Source organism: Tamandua tetradactyla, chromosome 5 (assembly GCF_023851605.1).
Source record: "Tamandua tetradactyla isolate mTamTet1 chromosome 5, mTamTet1.pri, whole genome shotgun sequence".
In the NCBI taxonomy this organism is placed as follows: domain Eukaryota; kingdom Metazoa; phylum Chordata; class Mammalia; order Pilosa; family Myrmecophagidae; genus Tamandua; species Tamandua tetradactyla.
Genome location: NC_135331.1, coordinates 140,819,060 through 140,842,299, shown reverse-complemented (window position 1 = coordinate 140,842,299; position 23,240 = coordinate 140,819,060). Strand labels below are relative to the sequence as shown.

At 37.1% G+C, this 23,240-nt stretch overlaps 1 protein-coding gene across 2 annotated transcripts in view; it reads right to left on the bottom strand.

Moving 5' to 3' along the window:
• The window catches only part of CYB5R4 (cytochrome b5 reductase 4), a 96,926-nt gene that overhangs the window by 1,750 nt on the left and 71,936 nt on the right, over positions 1-23,240 (bottom strand). Inside the window, exons 13-15 of one of the 2 annotated variants that reach the window (XM_077162351.1) lie at positions 19,296-19,446; positions 18,911-18,997; positions 11,477-11,641 (exon numbers count right to left, since the gene is read on the bottom strand). In XM_077162351.1, the coding sequence (XP_077018466.1) occupies positions 11,477-11,641; positions 18,911-18,997; positions 19,296-19,446 (403 nt within the window). Of the gene's footprint in view, positions 1-11,472; positions 11,642-18,910; positions 18,998-19,295; positions 19,447-23,240 lie in introns of those variants that run through there. The other variant, XM_077162352.1, reaches the window with a different exon arrangement.

Genomic DNA, 23,240 nt, shown 5'->3' with positions numbered 1-23,240 from the left:
AGCTAATGACTGTAAGATGATTTTAAGTAGTAGAGCCAAGATTTAAATACAAATTAGTAGCTACCTGAGCTACACATATGCCATAGGAATCACAAGGACTAACTCGGTGAAGCAGTCAAACAGTTTATTATCTGAACCCATCCACCATCTTTCCATTCATAAATCCTGTTTTTCCCTGGCAAGTTTCTCACACTCCTGCCATAGCAGTGTAGTCTTTTAAATATCTGCACTTTTATGCATCTGCTCATTCTCCTTTTGCCTGGACTACCCATCTCTAGCCCCTCTGACTGCAAATGTTTTAGTCATCATTCTAAGCACCTTTTCTGACCTTGTAGCTCCCCCCTCCCCCAAAACACACACCCCTAAGTAAAAAGTAATTTTCTTTCTCCAAGTTTCTAAAACACTTTGCTTTTATATCTGTTAAAGAATATTTATGGTGTTCTGATTGATATTATAGGTATCAGTATGTGTGTCTGTTCCACCACTAGACAGCGAGGGCCTTGGAAGCACAGACTGTTTAATTCATCTCTGTAATAGACAAAGTTGATATTTAGTGGATGAAAGAGCCTTTATTAGCTAAGTAATTGTAAACTGTTTATCTATATTCAAAAAAGAAGTCTCTGGGCTTTTCTCTGTTATAACGTCATATACATCTAACAAATTTTCACCAAATATGGACAGTATGTTTGGGATGGCTGTACTTATAATCTATGTAGCAGACACGAAATTAATTTTGGAGGGCATTAAGAATGGGCATCTCAGAGAATCATTTTTCAGAACAGAAAAAACTATCCTATAGTATGAGGCCCATGTAACTGCAAATTAAAAAAGATAAGCCACATACATTAAAATGGTAAGGACAAGGAAATAAAAAATAGGAGTCTTACAGTTAAAAGGACAGATGGAGGCTCAGAGCCATCAAGAGGGCACAGATGGGCAGGTGGGGACTAGGAAGTAAGCCAAGCCACATTCCTTGAAAGCACTGCCCTCATATGTGCCACCCCTACCCTGTGACCCACGACTGCCCCCCACCCCATGCACCTGAACCCCATCACTCCAAGTGCCCCCATTCCAATGCCTCAACACCACTCTTGTACATCCCCACCTCACACCCCCCACTGCACATATGCACAAGCATGTCCCAGCCCTCCTCACCTCTCCAGCACAAGGGCATAGTCTCTCCCCACCCCTCCTGAGACCTGTGTACTAGAGTCCAGCCCCTTGACCCCCACCTCCTTCCCTGGGCCACACTCATACCCAGCCCATATTGCTCAACTCCTCCCAGCACCCCCAAAGCTCTGTGCATGCGCCTGCTCACACCATGCCCCCTCAGTGTGCACTGACCTGTGCATCCAGGTCATACTTGCCCCTAGCGATACAGGCACAATCCTGCCCAGTTGCCCCTGAGCTCTGTGCACCAGGGCCCTGACCCCCAGACGTGCACAAACCAGGGCCCTGCCTCCCCCCAGACCAACACACCGACACAATCACATCCTTCCTGCTGGGCACCCACATATCATGCATGGACCTCTTGACCTCTGCACCCAACCCCCACTGCCCCATACACATGAACACCTTTGCCCCACCCCACAGCACAAGTGCCCCTCTCCCACACCTGGCAAGTGCTCTTCTGTGCATCTGTGCCACAGCTCTGTCCTGCATAAGTGGGCACCACTAACTCACTCCATCATGTACCTGCAGACTCACACAGGACACCACCCACCCATCATCCCCCACACCTGACACATGTCCTGCAAACTCCACACCTGTGCCCTTCCCCTACACACTCATGTCTGCATCCCATCCCCCTAAACACATCCCCCTGCGCAAGGAAACACCTGTGCCCTCCCCTCCCTGTGCTCTGAATTCTGTGCCCTGTATCCCACACCCTGACCCCCATGACCCCCATGCTCCATGTGCCAACCTGCATCCAGCCTGCACACCAGTCCCCGTGCATCCACATAGCCCACCCATCTATCTTCCACTGTGTCCTACCTCTGTGCCCCCACACCGCACCCTGCTCCTGTGCTCCAAGGCCTGCCTGAGCTGTACCTTACCCTCCCAGCCCCGGTACTGCACCTCCACAACCCAGCAACCTGCACACCATGCTCACAGGCAACAGCATACAGTACCCAACCTGTGCATATACCTGCAACACAACCCCTCACTGCAGTGTTGTGCCCCGTCCACATCCCACATCCTGCTCCACACCCATCCCACAAATACAAAGCTTTAGACTACTGAAGGAAATCAACTTCCAAAGTAACCATATCAAGATATTTACATGCTGCAAAGACAACAGAAAATCATCCACTATATGAAGATGCAGACAGATATAGCCCAGTCCAATGACCAGATTAAAACACCTATGGAGACACAGACTTTGGAACTAATCAAAGATGTTCATATAACTCTACTAAATAAAATCAGTGGGATGGCTAATGACACAAAGGAGATCAAGAAGATACTAGAAGAGCACAGAGGGGAATTTGAAATAAGTAGAAAATTACCAAATATCACAGAGATTAAAGATACTGTAGACCAAATCAAAACTATATTAGAGACACAACAACAGCAGATTTAAAGAGACAAAAGAAAGAATAAGTGAACTAGAGGACAGGACATCTGATTTCAAACACACAAAAGAGCAAATGACAAAGATGGGAAAATTTGAATTGTATCTCAGGGAAAATAATGGACAACAAAGCACACAAATATAAGATTCACTGGTGTCCCAGAAGGAGAAGAAAAGAGTAAAGGGTTAGGAAGATGAGTGGAGGATATAATGGGGGAAACTTCCCAAACTTTAAAAAGACATAGACATGCAAATCAAAGAAGCCCAGTGAACTCCAAACAGAATAAATCTAAACAGGCCTCTCCAAGATGCATACCTATCAGTCTGTCAAATGTTGAAGAGAAGCAGAAAATCCTGAAATGGGTAAGAGAAAACCAATCTACTATGTATAATGTAAACCACATAAGACTTGAGTTCAGACTACACAACTGGCACTAAGGAGGTGAGAAAGTGGTGATATGCTATATTTAAGATCCTGAAAGAAAAAGATTTTTAGCCAAGAATTCTGTACCTAGCCAAATTGTCATTCAAAACTGAGGGAGAGATTAAAATTTTCACAGACAAACAAATGCTGAGAGAATCTGTCAACAAGAGACTGGCTATACAAGAAATACTAAAAGGAGTTCTGCAAGCTGAAGGAAAAAAAGAAGAGGGAGGTCTGGAGGAGAGCACAGAATTGTAGAACATCAGTCAGGGTAACTCAAAGGATAAACAGAGAAAGAGGGAAAAGAATTTATAAATCTGACGAATAAAATCCAAAGGATAAGATGGTGGATTCAAGAAATGCCTTTACAATAATAATTTTGAATGTTAATGGTCTAAAATTACCAATTAAAAGTTACTGATTGGCAGAATGGATTAAGAAATAATCCAGCTATATGCTGCTTAAAGAGACTCATCTTAGACACAAGGATACAAATAGATTGAAAGTATGGAAAAAGATGTACCAATACAAACTGTAACCAAAAGAAAGCAGGAGTAGTTATACGAATATCAGACAAAATAGATCTTCAAATGGAAAGACATCATAAGAGACAAAGAAGGACACTATATACATAGTAAAAGGGACAATTAATCAAGAAGAAATAACCATAAATAACTATGCTCCCAATAAAGGAGCACCAAAATACATGAGACAGACATTGGCAAAACTGAAGGGATCTTTAGATGTTTCAATAATAATGGTAGGAGATTTCAATACACTACTCTCCTCTACAGATAGACTAACCAAACAGAGGACCAACAAGAAAATAAAGAACTTAAACAATGCGATAAATGAATCAGACCTAACAGATATATATAGGTCATTATACCCCAAAACACCAGGATGTACATTCTCTTCGAGTGCTCATAGAACATTCTCCAGGATGGATCATATGCTGGGGCACAAAACAGGCCTTCATAAATTTAAAAACACTGACGTTATTCAAAGCACTTTTTTTAATCCCAAGGGAATGAAGCTGGATATCAATATCAACCAAAGAATGAGAACTTTCACAAGTATATGGAGATTAAATAACACACTCTTGAACGACCAGTGGGTCAAAGAAGAATTGCTATAGAAATCAGTAGCAATCTGGAGACAAAAATGAGAATACAACATATCAGAACTTATGGGATGTGGCAAAGGCTGTCCTGAGAGGGAAATGTATTTCCCTAAATGCCTATATTAAAAAAGAAGCAAGAGCAAAAATCAAGGACTTAACTGCCCATTGGAGGAACTTGAGAAAGAACAGCAAACTAACCACAAAGCAAACAGAATAAGAGAAATAACAAAGAGTAAAGTAAAGTTAAATGAATGGGAAAACAAAAGAACACTAGAAAGAATCAATTAAAAAAAAGCTGGTTCTTAGAGAAAATCAATAAAATGAATGGGTCACTAGCAAGACTGACAATGGAAAAAGGAGAGGATGCAAATAAACAAAATCAGAAATGAGAGGGAAGTCATTACCATAGTCCCTGAAGAGATTAAAAAAAATCCTAAAAGGATACTATGAACAATTATATGCCAACAAACTAGACAATTTAGATTAAATGGATAAATTCCTGGAAACACACAAACAACCTACACTGATTCAAGAAGAAATAGAAGCTCTCAATAAACCAATCACAAGTAAAGAGATTCAGTCATCAAAATCTTCCTAGAAAGAAAAACCCAGGGCCAGATGGCTTCACAGGGGAATTTTATCAAACATTACAAAAAGAACTAACACCAATCCTGCTCAAACTTTTCCAAAAAAATTGAGGAAAAAGGAACACTACATAACTCATTTTATGAAATTAACATCACTTTAATATCAAAACTGGGTGAAGATGCTATAAAAAAGTAAAACTACAGACCAATCTCCCTAATGAACACAGATGCAAAAATTCTCAACAAATATTAGCAAATTGAATCCAACAGCACATTGAAAGAATTATATACCATAACCAAGAGGGGTTTATATCAGGAATGCAAGGAAGGTTCAACACAAGAAAATCAGTTAATGTAATACAGCACATTAACAAATCAAAACAGAAAAATCATATGATCATCTCAATTGATGCTGAAAAAGGATTCGACAAAATTCAACATCCTTTTCTGATAAAAACACTTAAAAAGGTAGGAATCAAAGGAAACTTCCTCAATATGGTAAAGGGAATATATGAAAACCCCATAGACAGCATTGTACTCAATAGTGAAAAAATGAAAGCTATCCTCCTAAGATCAGGAACATGACAAGGATGCTCTTTGTCACCAGTATTATTCAATACTGTACTAGAAGTTCTAGCTAGAGCAATCAGGCAGGAAAAAGAAAGGTATCCAAATTAGAAAGGGAGAAGTAAAGCTTTCATTATTTGCAGATGACATGATACTATACTTGGAAAATCCTGAGAAATCTACAAAAAAGTTACTTGAGCTAATAAAATTCAGCAAGGCGGCAGGTTATAAAATTAATGTTCAAAAATCAGTAATGCTTCTATACACAAGCAATGACCTAACCTAGAAGTCAATTAAGGAAAAAATTACATTCAAAATAGCAAAAAGAATCAAGTATCTAGAAATGAACTTAACTAGGGATGTAAAGGACTTGTACACAGAGAGCTATATAGCATTGCTAAAAGAAATCAAAGAAAATCTAAATAGGTGGAAAGACATTCCATGCTCATGAAAAGCAATGATAATACAGTTAAGATGTCAATTCCACCAAACCTGATCCAGAGATTCAACACAGTAGAAATCAAAATTCTAAGAACCTAATTTGAAGACTTAGAAAAGCTAGTTACCAAATTTATTTGGAAGAGAAAGAGACCATGAATAGCTAAAAGCATCTTTAAAAAGAATGAAGTGGGAAGATTAACACTCTCTGGTTTTGAAACTTACTAAAAGCCACAGTGGTCAAAACAGGATGGTACTGGTGCAAAGACAGACGTATAGACCAATAGAATTGAATTGAGAGTGCAGAAATAGACCACCAAATCTATGGTCAACTGATCTTCGACAAGGCCCCCGAATCCACTGAACTGGGATAAAATAGTCTTTTCAATAAATGGGCATGGGAGAACTGGATATCAAAAGCCAGAAGGATGAAAGGGGGCCCTTACTTGACATGCTATACAAAACTAACTCAAAGTGGATCAAACACCTAAATATGATAACCAGTACCATAAAGCTCCTAGAAGAAAATATAGGGAAACATCTTCAAGACCTGGTAATTCCTAAACTTTACACCCAGAGCACAAGAAACAAAAGAAAAAAAATAGATAAATGGGAACTCCTTAAAATTAAATGCTTTTGTGCCTCAAAAGACTTTGCCAAAAAGGTGACGAGACAGCCAACTCAATGGGAGAAAATATTTGGAAATCACACATTGGATAAAGGTTTGATAATCCTGTATACTAAAAAAAATCATACAACTCAACAACAAAAGAACAAACACAATTATAAAATGGGCTAAAGAAATGAATAGACATTTTTCTGAAAAGCAGATACAGATGGCTAAAAAGCACATGAAGAGATGCTCATTCTCATTAGCTATAAGGGAAATACAGCAGAACAAGACTACAATGAGATACCACCTCACATCTATAAGAAAGGCTGCTATTAAACAGGAAACTACAAATGTTGGGGAAGATGAGGAGAAACTGGGACACTTATGTACTGCTGGTGGGAATGTATAATGGTACAGCCACTATGGAACACAGTCTGGCAGTTCCTCAGAAAACTAAATATTGAGTTGCCCTATGACCTGGCAATAGCACTTCTCAGTATAAGAAGAAGTTCCCAGAAGAAAAGAAAGCAGTGACAAAAACAGAGTTCACACACCAATGTTCATAGTAGCACTATTCACAATTGCCAAAAGATGGAAACAATCCAAGTGTACATTAACAGACGAGTAGATTAACAAAATGTGGTATACACATATGATGGAATATTATATAGCAGTAAGACAAAATGATGTCCTGAACCACATCACAGGTTGGACGAGCCTTGAGGATATAATGCTGAGTGAAATAAGCCAGACACAAAAGGAGAGATACTGCATGATTCCACTTTTATGACCATGGTAAGGTAAAGTCAGAGGTTTATAATACAGAATTATAGGGGACCTAGAGACACACAGAAGGTTGAGATGGGTGAACGGTTAGCTAATGAGGTTGAACTCCAAGATGAGGGAATAGATAGAAGTGAAGGTGGTTCTCTAGTGGGTCTATAAGTAAAATTACTATATTGAAGGTGATTGAAAGGGGTTGTATAGATTCATGTGTCCCATCAATTAACACTACAGACATAAATAAGTTTTTTGCATGAACCACTAAAATAGTATGAATCTTATACAAAGAGTGTATAAATTTGGGATATAGGAGGAAAAATGCTATTGTATGCTATGGGCTATGTTTAACAGGAAAAGATCAACAGTACTGCAGCAATACCAAGGGTATACAATGTGGGGAGAGACAAGTTAGGGGGAGGTTTGGATTTTCTATTTAGTGAGGGTGTGTAAACTGGCGATCTTCCTCTTAGGACCAATGAAATTATTTAAAATTCAGAGTACTGAACTGTTGACTCTGGATGTTATACATGAGGCCCAGTAGATGGAGGTGGCTGAAAGATGCAATGATTAAGAAGTAGATTGGGGAATGATGGCATATACATAGGTTCGAACATTGTGCTGCTACAAAAAGGAAAGAAGCTGTGAGGCATGCAATGATGTGAATGAACATGTGGGACATTTGGTGAGGCAAAATAAGCCAGAAATAAAAGAGCAAATGTTATATGATCTCATTTAGAAAATACTTATAAGAAAACTGGGGCTAGATTATAAGCTCTTATAGCAGTGGCATTTAGTCTGGAATGGTAATTATTATTTCTGGATACTGAGGGGCTGTTTTATATATGTATAACCTGGTATGTAGAGATGAGAATGAAGCCGATTGGAATGGGGTTAAGGTAATTCAACATACAGGTGTAAGGAAGACATTGTCTATAATTTAGAACTTCACCTCCTCTTTGAGACCAAAGGAAGAGAATTTATTTTGTCCAGAACCTAAATTTTCTGTAGCACATAATCTCATTCAACCTGTCTGGATAGATCATTTCAACAATACAGACACAGGGGGCTCAGAATAAGAATGGGAGCCTTTAATCCTGTATTGCTTAATGTAATACCTGGATATATTCCAGAGTATATTAAGCATATAATCAAAAAGGTATTGTCAAAGTCCCTTGAGGGATGGGAGAAACAATATGGAACTAGTAAACTTTACCACTGGAGAAACTCCTGATACTGTGTCAAATATTAAGGACACCCAAATTAATAGGTCAAGCCCTTGAGCCTGTGGCTTGCTCTTGTGAAGCTTATACACATAGCAGAGAAGCTTAGCCAACTTATAGGTATACCTAAGAATCACCTCCGGAGGACCTTTTGGTTGCTCAGATGTGGCCTTGCTCTCTCTAAGCCCAACTCTGCAAATGAAACCACTGCCCTCCCCGCTACATGGGACATGGCAACCAGGGGTGAAAATCTCCCTGGCAGCATGGGAGATGACTCCCAGGGATGAGCCTGGCCCTGGCACCATGGGATCAACAATGCCATCCTAACCAAAAGGGGGAAAAGAAGTATAACAAATAAGGTAACTCAATGGCTGAGAGAGTTCAAATAGAGTTGAGAGGTCACTTTTATGCAAGCTTCAGTTAGACGTTGCTACCTATCATAACTTGCCAACCTCCAACCAAAACCATCCCTGCCAATTGTAATGAATATCTAGGGCATTATACAAGATTCTACAAAGGTTCCATGCACTAAGGTAACTTTCCAGAAACTCACAACCTCCAGATGGGTCCCAGGACCAGATAAGTCCTGAAATGCAGAGGGGCCAGCCTCTCTAGATCATCAACTATTTCCATCTCCCCAGTCCATATTATCAAAAAGTTAGAAAGGGCATAACCCAAATACTCCTAAAGAGTGGGAGGATGATCAAAAGTGATGGTGGAGTTATACAGAAAAGGTAGGGTTTAGCAAATGGGTATGAGTGCTGAATCATTACATTGATATTTCTTGTAGTCTTGCACCTTAGAGCAGCTAGCAATAAAAACCTAGCACTGTAGAACTGTAACTCATACCAAACTCTGAAATCTGTTCTACAACTAATTACTGCGATGTACTTTGAAGTTTATTGCTTTTGTGTATATGCTATTTTTCACAAAAAAAGAAAAAGAAAGAGGAGGAGTATAACAGAGAAGACAGAATTTAATAAATGTGTATGAGTGCTGAATCATTATATTGATATTTCTTTCCATCTCCAATATCTTTGAGCAGCTAAAAGAAAAAACAAAAAATCATGCAACTGTAACCCTTACCATACTTTAGAATCTGTTCTATAACTACTTGTTAGAATGTACTTGGAGGGCGGTTCAACAGTATCTCACCTGCCATGCTGGAGACCTGGGTTCAATTTCCGGAGCCTGCCCATGCCAGAATAAATAAATAATGTACTTGGAAATTTATTGCTTTTCTGCATATATCTTATATTTCACAATAAAAAATATTAAAAAAAAAAGATCTTAGCTACCTTATATTAAATACACATTCACTGAGAAGCCCAGTGGAAATAGGATAAGCTTGCCAAGGAACCAAAATGAAAAAGGCATGTTCCCTGCCCTCAAGAAGGTCACAGTTCATTGGAGAAAACAGTCTACTCCGAAATATACTTTTGACTTTGGACACTGCTAACATATCTATCAAGAGAAGCCTTCTTAGTCAGTGGGAAATTGGATTAGGTGGCCATAAAGATGGTCTCCTTCAACACTGAAGAATTTATCACCCCATTTGTTTAAAAAAGTAGTATACTGCAGTCTACGAAGCAAGCATCGCTATACTTCTAAAATAGCGATGTCAACAAAACAGAAGATAATGTAGTTTCTAGCCTTTTTTTCTAAAAAATTATTTTACTTTAAAACATCATTAGCCTTCACTGTAATTTTAATATTTTAGCTTTAGTTTTAAAAAAGTAAAAATTTAAATAGAAACTAAAAACCTTTTGAAGTTGAGATAAGTTAACTAGATGAGCATTTTCCTGTATGAATTAAAATCCAAAAAAATACCTAAATTTAATGAAATTCATTTCTGGTATATTACATCCCAGCAACTAGCAAACTAGAACACATAGTAATTAGCTAGATTCACCAACTCTTCTTCTCCTAGAGGAATAATAATGACACTAACAGTATTAAGTGTTAATTTTGCATTGGGTATTTTGCTTTCTGGGGACTATTTGTCAAAATGTATCAAGTAGCCTTAGAACACTGACCTAGTGATTCTGCTGATAAGTTTTTTTATCCTAATCACTTAGTTAAATAATAGGGGATTGGTTAAATAAGTTATGGTAAGCTCATGACTGAGTACAATGCAGCTATTAAAAATGATAGTATAGCTCAGGATTTTCAACTTCAGTCCTACTGACATTTTGGGCTAGATAATTCTTTGCTGTGGGGGACTGCATTATACACTGTGGAACATTTAAATACATCATGGAGAGAAAAGACTTTTAAATGCTTTTATTTATTAGGGTCAATCTTTCACATTGTAAAATTTACAATAACATAGCAAGATAGAAAATAAACTAGAAAATGTTAGGTACGATCATATCAGTGAAGGAAAAAAACCCCAGAATTTTATGGAAGCCACACTTTAAAAATCATCTAGAAACTCAGTAGTGGCTATATTTAATAAAATATTTTCAAGTACCATTTTTCAGCTAGATGAAGGTGGATTTCAAATATCATAGCCACTGCCATTGATTTTTCATTACCCAACTGTTAGTCTTAGATTATCTATGTTCTGGCCTGTCCTTTTTGTCTAGCTGCCTGGTTTTTTTTGTTTGTTGTTTTTTTGTTTTTGGTGCATGGGCCCAGAATCGAACCCAGGTCTCCAGCAAGGCAGGTAGGCTTCTTACCACAGAATCACTTGTGTATCCTACTGCCTGGCTTTGATTGTTATTATTTACTAACTTTCACCCAGTTGCAGTGAATGAAGGGAGATCTAAAACTATAATGAGGCAAACATTCCTTATAAACTACTATACATTATTTTACAAAGCTTTGGTGGAAGAAGAGGTTGAACCTAATGTCCTAAATAAGATTGTGGCACCAGAGTGAATTTATCCATGTTTCCAATCATTAGCAGAGATCAATGAGAATTGACTGTAGCTTACTTTTGTATTCAAAGCTAGTACTATGCATATCCTTGGCTTCCAACCATCTGCATGAAGATCAAAACTTTATTTTTTCAGGCTGTAACAGATTATTGAAGTATAAGTTCATACGAAAGAAAAGAATTAAAAGATAATCAACTGCTTTTTATGAGAAGATCTTTATTTTATGGGGTTGAACATTCTATTTCTGACCACATTCTGACTTACCTTATTCCTTGTTCTGTAAATGGCATTGGTCCACAAATGCAGATGAGGACTCTGGATTCGTCTAAACTTTTTTTCAAAAATTCAGAAAGAAGAGCTGAGGAAATGTGCCCTTGTTTGCCATTCCATTCAGAACTAGGCGCTGAGAGAACAAATTCAACATCAAATCTAGAGAAAAGAAACATTTTTTAAAATATCTATTATTAAAAAATTCTTAATACCTCAAAGTTTCCTAAAATATATATTTGTTTTCTTTAGAGAACAAGTTGATATATAAAAATTTATACATTTGTTAAGGCACTGAAATAGATTATAAACAAAGATTTAATAACATAAGGTCTAAATCCATCTTTACGAAGGATTAGCTTTTGCTATAGTCAAAGAAAGTAAATTGACCAATTTAATGACCATTCGAAAGTTCAAAGAATTCCACATTTCTGTTAACAATTTGCTCATACAAATCACAGTTAAAAAAACAATTAACAGTTACAGGTACATTTTTATTTCTGGCTCAAAACTCTCTAATGTGTTCCAGACCCTCATAACCAACAGTATATTTGACTTTTGCTCTCTCACAGGCCTCAACTTCAACTTTTCAAGACTTATGAGCTCCCTGGCCCATGCCTGGCATTAAATCTGTGAGTGGCGCCACTGAGAGCATCTCACTGTCTACTTCTCTCAGTCTTCACTACGATAACTCTGCCGTTTCTCCTTCCTCTGTTGGTAAGCCTTCTACCAGCCCCCACTCTTCAGTTCTTGGCTCAAGTATTATTTCCAAAGGAAAGCACTGCAATCCGTAATGTAGGGTCCTTTGTTATGTTTTTCTTTTCCTTTTCTTCACTGCCCTTAGCTCAGGTTGTAAACCTGTGGTCACTGAAATGATTACTTTTTAATGTCTACCTTCTCCACGAGACTGTAAATTCCATGAGCACAGGGACAGGGGTATTCTGGCTTTCACTGTATCCTAGGGTCCAACACACAGGAGACACTCAAATACTTATGGAATGAAACACAGGGAAAGTAAAGGGAACAGAACTAAAATGAGAAAGAAGAAGGTCAAACTAAGTCTTCAGCATATAACTGCAGGCCATTTCTTCTCACAGGCTTAGTATCTGTTAGGTAATGGATGGGAAAGAGCCAAAGTAAAATAAAAATTCTACATTGTACCTGTTCTCTTTGCTCCATTTTAGCAAACAAATTCTTACCATTTTCAGTAATATCAGCTCAAATGCATTTCCACATTTTTCAGTGAGTAATTGAGCTATTTTCTGTACAGTACCAGGAACTGATTATATATTAATCTAAATCTTTAAAAAAAGTTGAAGTGCACAGTTTTTAGTGTGAGGAGCTTGGGAAATCAAGTATTATAACAGAGCAAGAGGTGACTAGCACAGCTGCATTCACATCTTGTACCTCGGCTGCACTGAGGTTATCAAAACCTGACAAGCCTGGTGCAAATAACACTGGCCAAACAAAGATACTAGCCGGAAGTCAAAGGACCTGTCCCAGTTCTACAACCAGACTCTCACCTCTAAGTCTTGCCTGTGCATTTGTAACACAAGGAGGAGAAAACGACTCTAATATGCTCTGATTTTACATTCACAACAACTACAGAATTATGTTTTATTTCTTCCCGTCAAGTTTCCCATTTAGTGTTAGCACCAATACTAATACACCCTACATGAAATAGCCTCCCCTATTACTCTCTTCTACTAACCACATTTTCTCTTTCCCAGCACTAAACACCAAGATAATTTTAGGCAACTTCAAATCCGATGTTCATTTATTGTTCCATGAGGTAGGGCCTTTGTCTGTCTTGGTCACTACTGTATCCAGGCCTTGCTCTTGGTAGATTTATTCATATTTAATGAATAAAGGAATTTATTTAGAAAGAAGCCATGCTGGTTAAAAACAAAAATGCTCTTAGAAGAACAGATATAAGCTAGGATCTATGAAATACATATAAAAATGTGCGTGAATTTCTAAGTTCATTTTCTGGTGGAAGAAGGTCTATAACCTTTTATCAGATTATCAAAGGTGACCCAAAAGCAACTGAAGACCACTGTCTTAAGAAATTTCCAATTATATGTAGATGTGAATAAAAGATAGCAATTGCCTTATATAAAAAAGTGAAAGGTAATCTCCTTAGCTATATTTCCAATGAGTCTATCACTGAGATACAACTGCAAACATGTTTGAGGAAATGCTGAAGTTGCTATCATTTGTATAAGTACTCATTCTCCCATGCAGTTCTGATATCCTACCTTTACTGAAATGGAATTACTCTCTCCTCTTCCTAGACATCTATAGCATGCTATTTGTCCCTCTCAAAACAGACTCTACAGTGACTGACACACGGCACAACTTCTCTATCACAGGGCAGCCTTACTCATTTTGTATCTTTTCCCAAGGTCAAGTAGATATTGCATATAGTGAGCACTTTAATGTTTGAAGTGATGCAAAATGATCTTCTTTGATGTACAAACTGAGTTCAAAATCTCCTGTCTTTTATGGCCCACTCCCTAGCTGCCTGGAATTCCTTTCTTTTCTTTTCTTATACCCCCAATCGCCATGTGCCCTTCCAGCCAAGAGAGAAACCCTGACTGTGTTTGCCATGAGCCTTCTCACATGAGAGAGAAACCCTGAACTTCATTGGCCTTCTTGAACCAAGGTATCTTTCCCTAGATGCCTTTGATTGGAAATTTCTTTAGACTTGTTTAATTAGGACATTTTCTCAGCCTTAGAACTGATACTAGCAACTTATTAAATTCCCCTTTTTAGAAGCCATTCATTTCTGGTATATTACATCCCAGCAACTAGCAAACTAGAACACATAGTAATTAGCTAGATTCACCAACTCTTCTTCTCCTAGAGGAATAATAATGACACTAACAGTATTAAGTGTTAATTTTGCATTGGGTATTTTGCTTTCTGGGGACTATTTGTCAAAATGTATCAAGTAGCCTTAGAACACTGACCTAGTGATTCTGCTGATAAGTTTTTTTTATCCTAATCACTTAGTTAAATAATAGGGGATTGGTTAAATAAGTTATGGTAAGCTCATGACTGAGTACAATGCAGCTATTAAAAATGATAGTATAGCTCAGGATTTTCAACTTCAGTCCTACTGACATTTTGGGCTAGATAATTCTTTGCTGTGGGGGACTGCATTATACACTGTGGAACATTTAGCAATATTCCTGGCCTCTCCTTACTAGATGGCAGGAGCATTTCCCTCCCCTAGTTGTAACAATCAAAAATGTCTCAAGATCTTGCCAAATGTCCCCTAGGGGGCAAAACAGTGCCTGGCTGAGAATTACTAGTTTAGAGAATTCTGTACACAGAAAACTCACAATCCACTAAGTACAAAATGTAGTTATAAAAAGTATAGTCAATATGATTACATTATTTTAAAAATACAAACCAAACAAAAAAGGTATGTGTCTGTGTGTATTTGTACAGACTGCAATAGTTGTTTGTTGTATAGTGGTAACATTATGGGTGATTTTCTTATACTTTTTCTATAAAAATAGGAATTCATCATATAAACCAGGAGAAAAAAAAAACTTCTACAATTTATAAAGAAGAATGTGCCACTAGCTTTAATAAAATAATTTCCTCTAAAAATGACTTTGGAAAGGAAGGCAAATACTGTCCAGCACCTCAAAATTAGTTCTGCCAAAAGCTGTCTAGCACCTCAAAATCAGTCCTGCATAAAGCAGAGAACTCACAGAGCTGTTGCATTCTATGGAGGGCAGGAGAGAGATGTGTCAATGTGTACGACCAAGTCAATCTAACCTCAAGACACTACTCACATATTTAAGAGAAAGATAAGCGAAATTTAATTTAGATTTTAGTTTAACATAGTGTGCTGGTCTGAAAGGGTGTATGTCTCCTAGAAAAGCCATGTTTTAATCAAAATCCATTTCATAAAGGCAGAATAATCCCTATTCAATACTGTATGTTTGAATCCGTAATTAGATCATTTCCTTGGAGATGTAACCCAATCAAGAGTGGTTGTTAAACTGGATTAGGGGAGATGTGTCTCCATCCATTTGGGTAGGTCTTGATTGCTTACTGGAATCTGATAAAAGTGGAAACATTTTGGAGAATGAGAGATCTGGAGAGAGCAGAGAATGCTGCAGCATCACAAAGCAGAGTCTACTAGCCAGTGACCTTTGAAGATGAAGAAGGAAAACGTCTCCTGGGGAGCTTCATGAAACCAGAAGCCAGGAGAGAAAGCTAGCAGATGACACTGTGTTCACCATGTGCCCTTCCAGCCAAGAGAGAAACCCTAACTGTGTTTGCCATGAGCCTTCTCACATGAGAGAGAAACCCAGAACTTCATCGGCTTTCTTGAACCAAGGTATCTTTTCCTGGATGCCTCTGATTAGACATTTCTATAGACTTGTTTAATTAGGAAATTTTCTCAGCCTTAGAACTGTACACTAGCAACTTATTTAATTCCCCTTTTTAAAAGCCATTCATTTCTGGTATATTACATTCTGGCAACTAGCAAACTAGAACACATAGTAATTAGCTAATCCACTAATGCACATATTCGCTGTCTGCTTTCTCTCATTTTTCTTAAGACAAATGTTCAAGATTTTGCTTGACGTGGAACACTGTGTTTCAATACCAACTGACTTGAAGTTAAGTCAAATGTAGTAATATATTTGGATAAGGTTCAAGTAAGCAAGCTCTTCTTTCTGTTCAAATTTTATTTTATACTCAAGTGATAGGAAAACTGGATTGAAAAAGAAAGAGAAAGATCCTTTAAAAAATACTTATCAAGAATCTATTTTTTTTACAATTCTATTAAAATGAAAAGCTACATTTCCTGGACTACATGAGGAAATAAGCCAACATACTGTCATCAGAAACAGGAAGTGGGGTGGGCCACGGTGGCTCAGCAGGTAAGAATGCTTGCCTGCCATGCCCGAGGACCCGGGTTCGTTTCCCGGTGCCTGCCCATGTAAAAAAAAAAAAAAAAGAAACAGGAAGTGGGATTGGGTGATTTAATGTATAAAATAGACTTAACCACTAACTAAAATACAGGTATGACTAAAATTATCCTACATAAAATCTGAACTTTTACTTTCCTTTTATATGTGGGCTTGGTGATTATGTTTTGATAGAATAGTACTACTAAAATATGTCAGTAAACCTTTAAGGTTAGGTTTCTCCTTTTTCTGCATAAAGCCTCAAAACATAGTAAATTCCAAAGCCATGTACATAAGCATGGCCATTTTGGTTTCCAGTGCGGGTCTGACAACGAGACTCCAAGGACTCTCCAATGGCAAAGCAGTCAATGCTAGCAGCCAGAGCCAATACAGTGACACAAGCAAGGAGAAGATCTTCAGGAAAAAGGACGAAGAAGGTTGAGAAGGATAATGACTGCACAGACAAACACGCAAGGAAGAACAAGAGGAGGTGAATGAGCAGAAGGAGGATAAAGGATAGGGCAGGCAGAACTCGGAACATTATCACTTCTCTCGGCAAGCTGGAAGGTGTTACTCACGTAGTGAATGCTGTTAGAGCCAATCAGAGGTGAAAAAAAAGGGGTCTTTCCTCATTCTCAAGACTCTGGCCCATAAAATTCTACCAACCCAAATTATGTAGAGCAAAACAAAACATATAGTTGGCTTTGTTAAGAGACACTAAATTTAGAGGCTGCTGCTGCATTCCATTTTACTAGTAAAAAATTTTTTTAATAAAAAATATTTTACTAAAATATAAGATTTACAGAAGTCTCCAGGCAAGCCACACAAAATGGGAAAACCTTCTTTGTCTGAAGGGAGGATTCTACACTTGACAGCAAAATCACAAAGTTATTAGTGAGGTTTGTGATGCTCGTTTAAATGTTCCCATTTTGGTTCAAACAATCATGCTTGTCCAGCAACAGCATCTAAATACAGTTAGACTTGGCTAGAGGGTATATTCTAAAGAACAACTGGTTAGTTACTTTTAGCCAACGTATTTAATTAGATTACCATAAAAGGGGCAGGGGTGGGAGATGGAGAAGGAGCTCATGAAATAAAACCACATCTCTCCTCAAAAATAAGAATAAAACACCCACACCCCTGCAGCTAACCCTGACAACTACCTTCATTCACAGTGCTCTATACTTAAACCATGACGGGGAAATGAATAAAAGGAGAAGAGGGGCCAATGCTTTTAAACGTTTTGCAACAATTCAGGTGATACTTCTAGCATCTACTCACACTTTACAACAGTGAATCAGAACAAGATAGAGATTTGCTAATATGCATTTAACCGCCAAAGGGCTGAACATGTCTGGACTTTTATTCTGTTATGATTCTAAGACTATGTCCATTAAATGTAAACAAAAAAAGGAAGAAGTCTTGGCAGAACGGTAGAAATGATGCACACTTGATGATTAGATTGATTTAAATATTAGCTGTTTCTATGCTTGGGAGTTAAAAAACTACAAAAGTTCACAGCATTACCTTATTAAGAATAGTCAGAAAAATGTGGAGCCCCTGGGATAGATAAGCTAAGCTACTGAGGGCTTTAATGCGAACTTTTAAAAGGCCTAGGACCTTATGTATATCATACTATCATAAACATAAACTTGTACTTCAGGTATTTTGTATAGTTTAGGAAGTTCAGAAATTCTTAAAAATAGTTTTCAATGATTATAGAAGTACATTAGAGAGTATGACAGTTTATCCAATTTATTCTTCTAAAATATTTGTTCTGAATTTCCTCTGCTTTAAAATCTCTTTAAGGGAAATGGGGCTTCGCCTATTTAAATTATTTCTTATTTCAGTTGACTATGCTAGCACTCTCTTTTCAATGAAATAAATTTTCTCTTGGTTTTCTTTGTTGCCTCATTCTACCATTGAGTTCAGTGTGGCGTGAACTTTTTTCTATTGCCAATACTAGCATTTTTCAAAATATAGACCAAGGATGACTATTGACAGGACTGGCTATAATACACATCAATGCACACAAGCAAACCAAAAAGAAGAGAATCTTACTAAACAATAATGCATAAGCAATTCCTCTCTAGAAGGTCACAATGGACACCAGAATATTAAAGGTTCTAAGAAATCCTGCAGTAGAAACATGTTTAATTTTATTTACTCCATATTTATTATTTATTTGATCTGTTCTCTTTTATCACAAGAAAATCTTGAATTATCTTTTCAATGAAATCCTGATCAGTAAATAACATAACATGATCATAAACCCAAAATACATTTTAATACATACGTACATATATATATATATATATATATATATATATATATCATCTTGATCTTATCAAGCAGTATTGGGGTGGTTAACACTATTCACATTGAAAGAATTATTAGTTTATTGTTTTTTTAAAGGAGCTTCTTGGTCAATGCACAGCTCAGACTATAATATTAAAATGAATATTTTAATATAGAGCTAATACCAATTTAATACCTTTTATCATTAGATGCTAATTTCTCCAGTTGGCTTCTCCAAATTATATCATCTTCTGTTTTATTGAAGAACATCAGCTTTACTTTCCTTAAAATAAAAACAAAACAAAACTCAGAACTATCTCAATTACATGTAAAATATACACAAACGGCAAGTCAAAAGGTGAACTAGTGTGAATTTTTGCATGTCTGTGCTAATTAGGTAACCAAAAGTATCAAACTGAAAGAACTAAATTAATAAAACAGCTAGGACTAGAGACAGAGTAAGAAATGGTGAATAAAGGAATGAGAACATTAAGGTCCATTGTACAGTTAATCAATTTAGAATACTTTATACTAACTTAATAGCCTCACAAAGGATATTAATTAAAGATAAAATTACATACCTGAGACTGGGTATATTAGTCAAAGCATAATTCAATATTTTAACCATTGGTGTGAAACCTGTTCCAGCTGCCAATAAAAAGAGATCTTCCAGTTCTTGGAAACGGGATTTTCTAAAATTGCCCTCAGGACTGCTTACGGAAACAAAATCTCCTAAACAATGAAACATAAACTAAATCAGGAAAAGAAAAAAAAAGCAAGAATTTCAGAAGGCTAAACATAGCTGAATTTAGAACACTGATGAAAAAACAGGATAAATGCTTAATTTGCAGGTTACCTGTGGTGGTTTGAAGCTATATATACTCACAAAAAACAATATTCTTAATCCACTGTGTGGGTGTGAACCCATTATAAATAGGACCTTTTGTTGAGGTTACTTCAGTTAAGGTGTGGCCCAACCCGATTAGGATGGGTCTTAATCCTATTATTGGAGACTTTTATAAATGTAAGGAAACTCAGACAGATAAAGCCACAGAGGGAGCAGCCAGAAGCTGAATATCAACGGAACCCAGAAAAGAAGGGAGAGACAAGGACACACAGCATATGATTTGCCATGTGACAAGCTAAAGACCAAGGATCACCAGGAGCCAACCAGAATGTCCCAGTCTCCAGGGAGAAAGCATCACCCTGAGGATGCCCTGATTTGGACTTCTGGCCTCAAAACTGTAAGCTAATAAATTCCCATTGTTTAAGCTAACCCATTGCAGGAAATTTGCTTGAGCAGTCTAGGAAACTAAAACACTACCTATTAGCATTTAAGATAAGATGAAGTTTTAGGAGTAATTATTAGATACTAAGTATTCTAGGTTATAAAAATATAAAAAAATAAATACTGAGGTCTTATTACACTCATTTTCCAAACCATCTAGAATCTCTAATTTACAAACTACTGCAAAGTACTTATTCACAAATTATCAATAACAGATTGATTGCTAAATTAAACTCTGACCATCTCAAAAGCTGAGTCCATGATACCTATCCTAATAACAGGGTACAGGGTCAATATTTGCTACTGACATACTGATTATTAACCACAATAATAAGATTAGGAGAGAACATTAAAACAAAAGTATTGTAATGCATGTATTTAAACAATGCTTTAATAATTCTTTGAAAAGATCCTTCATTTAAAAGAAGAGCTGTTCTGAGCTTAAGTCCTATAAAAACAAAATAAGATAAAAAAGTCTACTTCCCTCTACCTAGTTGAGAAATCAGTGCCCATTTTCTGCAACACAGTTGTTATAACCACCAATTATCTCTCATATAAAAGAGCTGCCTTTAGGAACAGATTCAGCAATTGCCATGTAATTTTTAAAATGAAAAATAAATCTGATCATATTTATAAAACAACTTCATATGTTCTGGTTTATTTATTTTTTTATATTTTTATTGATATATCTTTACACATATACAGTCCACACATGATGTACAATCAGTGGCTCATAATATCATCACACTGTTGTGTATTCATCACCATGATCATTTTTAGAACATTCGCATCACCCTGGTTTATTTTTAATGCTTGGATTCCCACAATTTTCTTTAGTTTTCCATATTAGGGTAGCAAGAATGTTGCAGTAACTGATGAATAACATATTAGAAAGTAACAAAAGTTCCCTGTTGGAAAAGATCTGGAAAAAGCCAGGTGGTTGTTTATTGAAGAAGCCTCATAGGATGATATTAACTTGGTAACTTTTGGCCATAGTCCATCCTTCCAATGTTGTGAAATTAAAATCCTCATGCAAGAATGGCAATGATTTACAAGAGGGGCTATATGTCTCTAGTGACCTTAATATTACATGCCCCATCCAGGGCATCTTTTTCTCAATCGCTGAACATTTGGAAGGTCAAATTAATCACATAAAAGTTGCTTGGTTGAGCATGGGACTGAAACAAACAGGTGGATAATTTTATGGGGTAGTAGATTAGGCCATGTTGAGTCATTCCTCCCATGCAAATGTACAACTCCCTAAGTGACACAAGAATCTACGCCATATCTATCTCTCCTGGATCAAAGTGAAAAATCATTGACCTTATTCTTTGGACTTTCCTTTTCCATGGCCTAGGCTAACTCTCTACCCAGCTCTGTTCACAAAATCCCTATAAACAGGTTATAATTCCATTGTTAAATTCTCACATTACAATTATGTGGCAGTCTTTCCTTCACAAGATGATAGCTACCTTCACTAGATTTGTGGGTATTCCAAAATTCTTTAGGTTCACATTTATCTATAATTCTTTTGTTTATATTAATCAGATGATTATACATTTATATACATTCCATTATATATTTATTTTATTATATATATATTCTATTATACATATATACCTAAATTTAACTTTCAGAATAAAATTCCTTATATCCAAATTTTAGTGACTAACTTCACTGTTACTCTGATGTATTGCTACTACTGCCTCAGAAAAGGGAAGAACCCTCATACAATTAGGCAAAGGTACAAAAAGTTGAAGACATGAAAAAATAAATAGAAGGAGAAAAAGGAGTCTCCAAATATTTCATGATCGTTCTTTTATTCTTTTTTTTTGGCATGGGCAGGTTCGGGTCTCCGGCATGGCAGGAAAGAATTCTGCCACTGAGTCACCGTTACATCGCCCTATTCATTCTTTTCAAGAACAATTACTGAGAGATTATTATGTGCCAATTGCCAAGATACTGACGATACATAAGATAAGTAAGACAGTCTCTGCCCTTATCCTCATTCTTGTAAAGAGAGAATATATTTATTCTTTCAATGGAGATACGAACAAAGTGTCAGTTAATGGGAGATTCAGAAGAGAAGGGAACTTTGTAAAGAAGTCAGTTTTGTTTGGGACTTTAAGAAAAAAGGTACTCGACAGGTATAAAAAGGGTTGATGGGCAAGGGTGAGGCAAATGAAGGTGCCTATGAACTAGGATGACAAACTTGTGGAACTGTAAGAAAAGTATTTTTGCATTGCAAAGGATGAAGCTGGAGACATCATGAAAGTCCTTGTAGGCTGTGCAAAAATAACTTAATCAGTATGTGTAATGGGGACTGTGCTGGTCTGAAAGGATGTATGTACCCTAGAAAAGCCATGTTTTAATCCTAATCCTGTTTTGTAAAGGCAGCGCTTCTTCTAATCCCTATTCAGTACTGTATGTTTGAAACTTTAATTAGATCATCCCCCTACAGATGTGACTCAATAAAGAGTGGTTGTTAAACTGGATTAGATGGAGATGTATCTCCACCCATTCTAGGTGGGTCTTGATTACTTTACTGGAATCCTATAAAAAGGAGATTCAGAGAGAGCAGAGAAGAATGACAGAGCCACAAGAAAGCCACAACAGAGAACACCACAGAACCACGAAGCAGAGAGTCCACCAGCCAGTGGCTTTTGGAGATAAAGAAGGAAAACGCCTCCCAGGGAGATGGAGAGGAAGCTAGCCGATGATGCCGTGTTCACCATGTGCCCTTCCAGCTGAGAGAGAAACCCTGACCGTGTTTGCATATGCCTTTCCACTTGAGGAAGAAACCCTTAACTTCATCAGCCTTCTTAAACCGTATCTTTCCCTGTATGCCTTAGAGTGGACATTTCTAGAGACTTGCTTTAGTTTGGACATTTTTATAGGCCTAAAAACTGTAACTTGCAACTTATTAAATTCCCCTTTTAAAAAGCCATACTGTTTCTGGTATATTGCATTCCAGCAGCTAGCATACTAGAACAGGAGCCCATCAGAGTCCAAAATTGCAGGACAACATGATTAAATCTATTCTATGCTGGTATATTGCATTCTAGCAGCTAGCATACTAGAACAGGAGCCCATCAGAGTCCAAAATTGCAGGACAACATGATTAAATCTATTCTCAGTACAGTTTGGAGGTGGAACTGGAAGGTGACAATAAACTGAGAGAGATGCTACTTGATTGAAAGAGATCTACTAGAGGCAACTGAGAGAGTCCAGTCGGAGA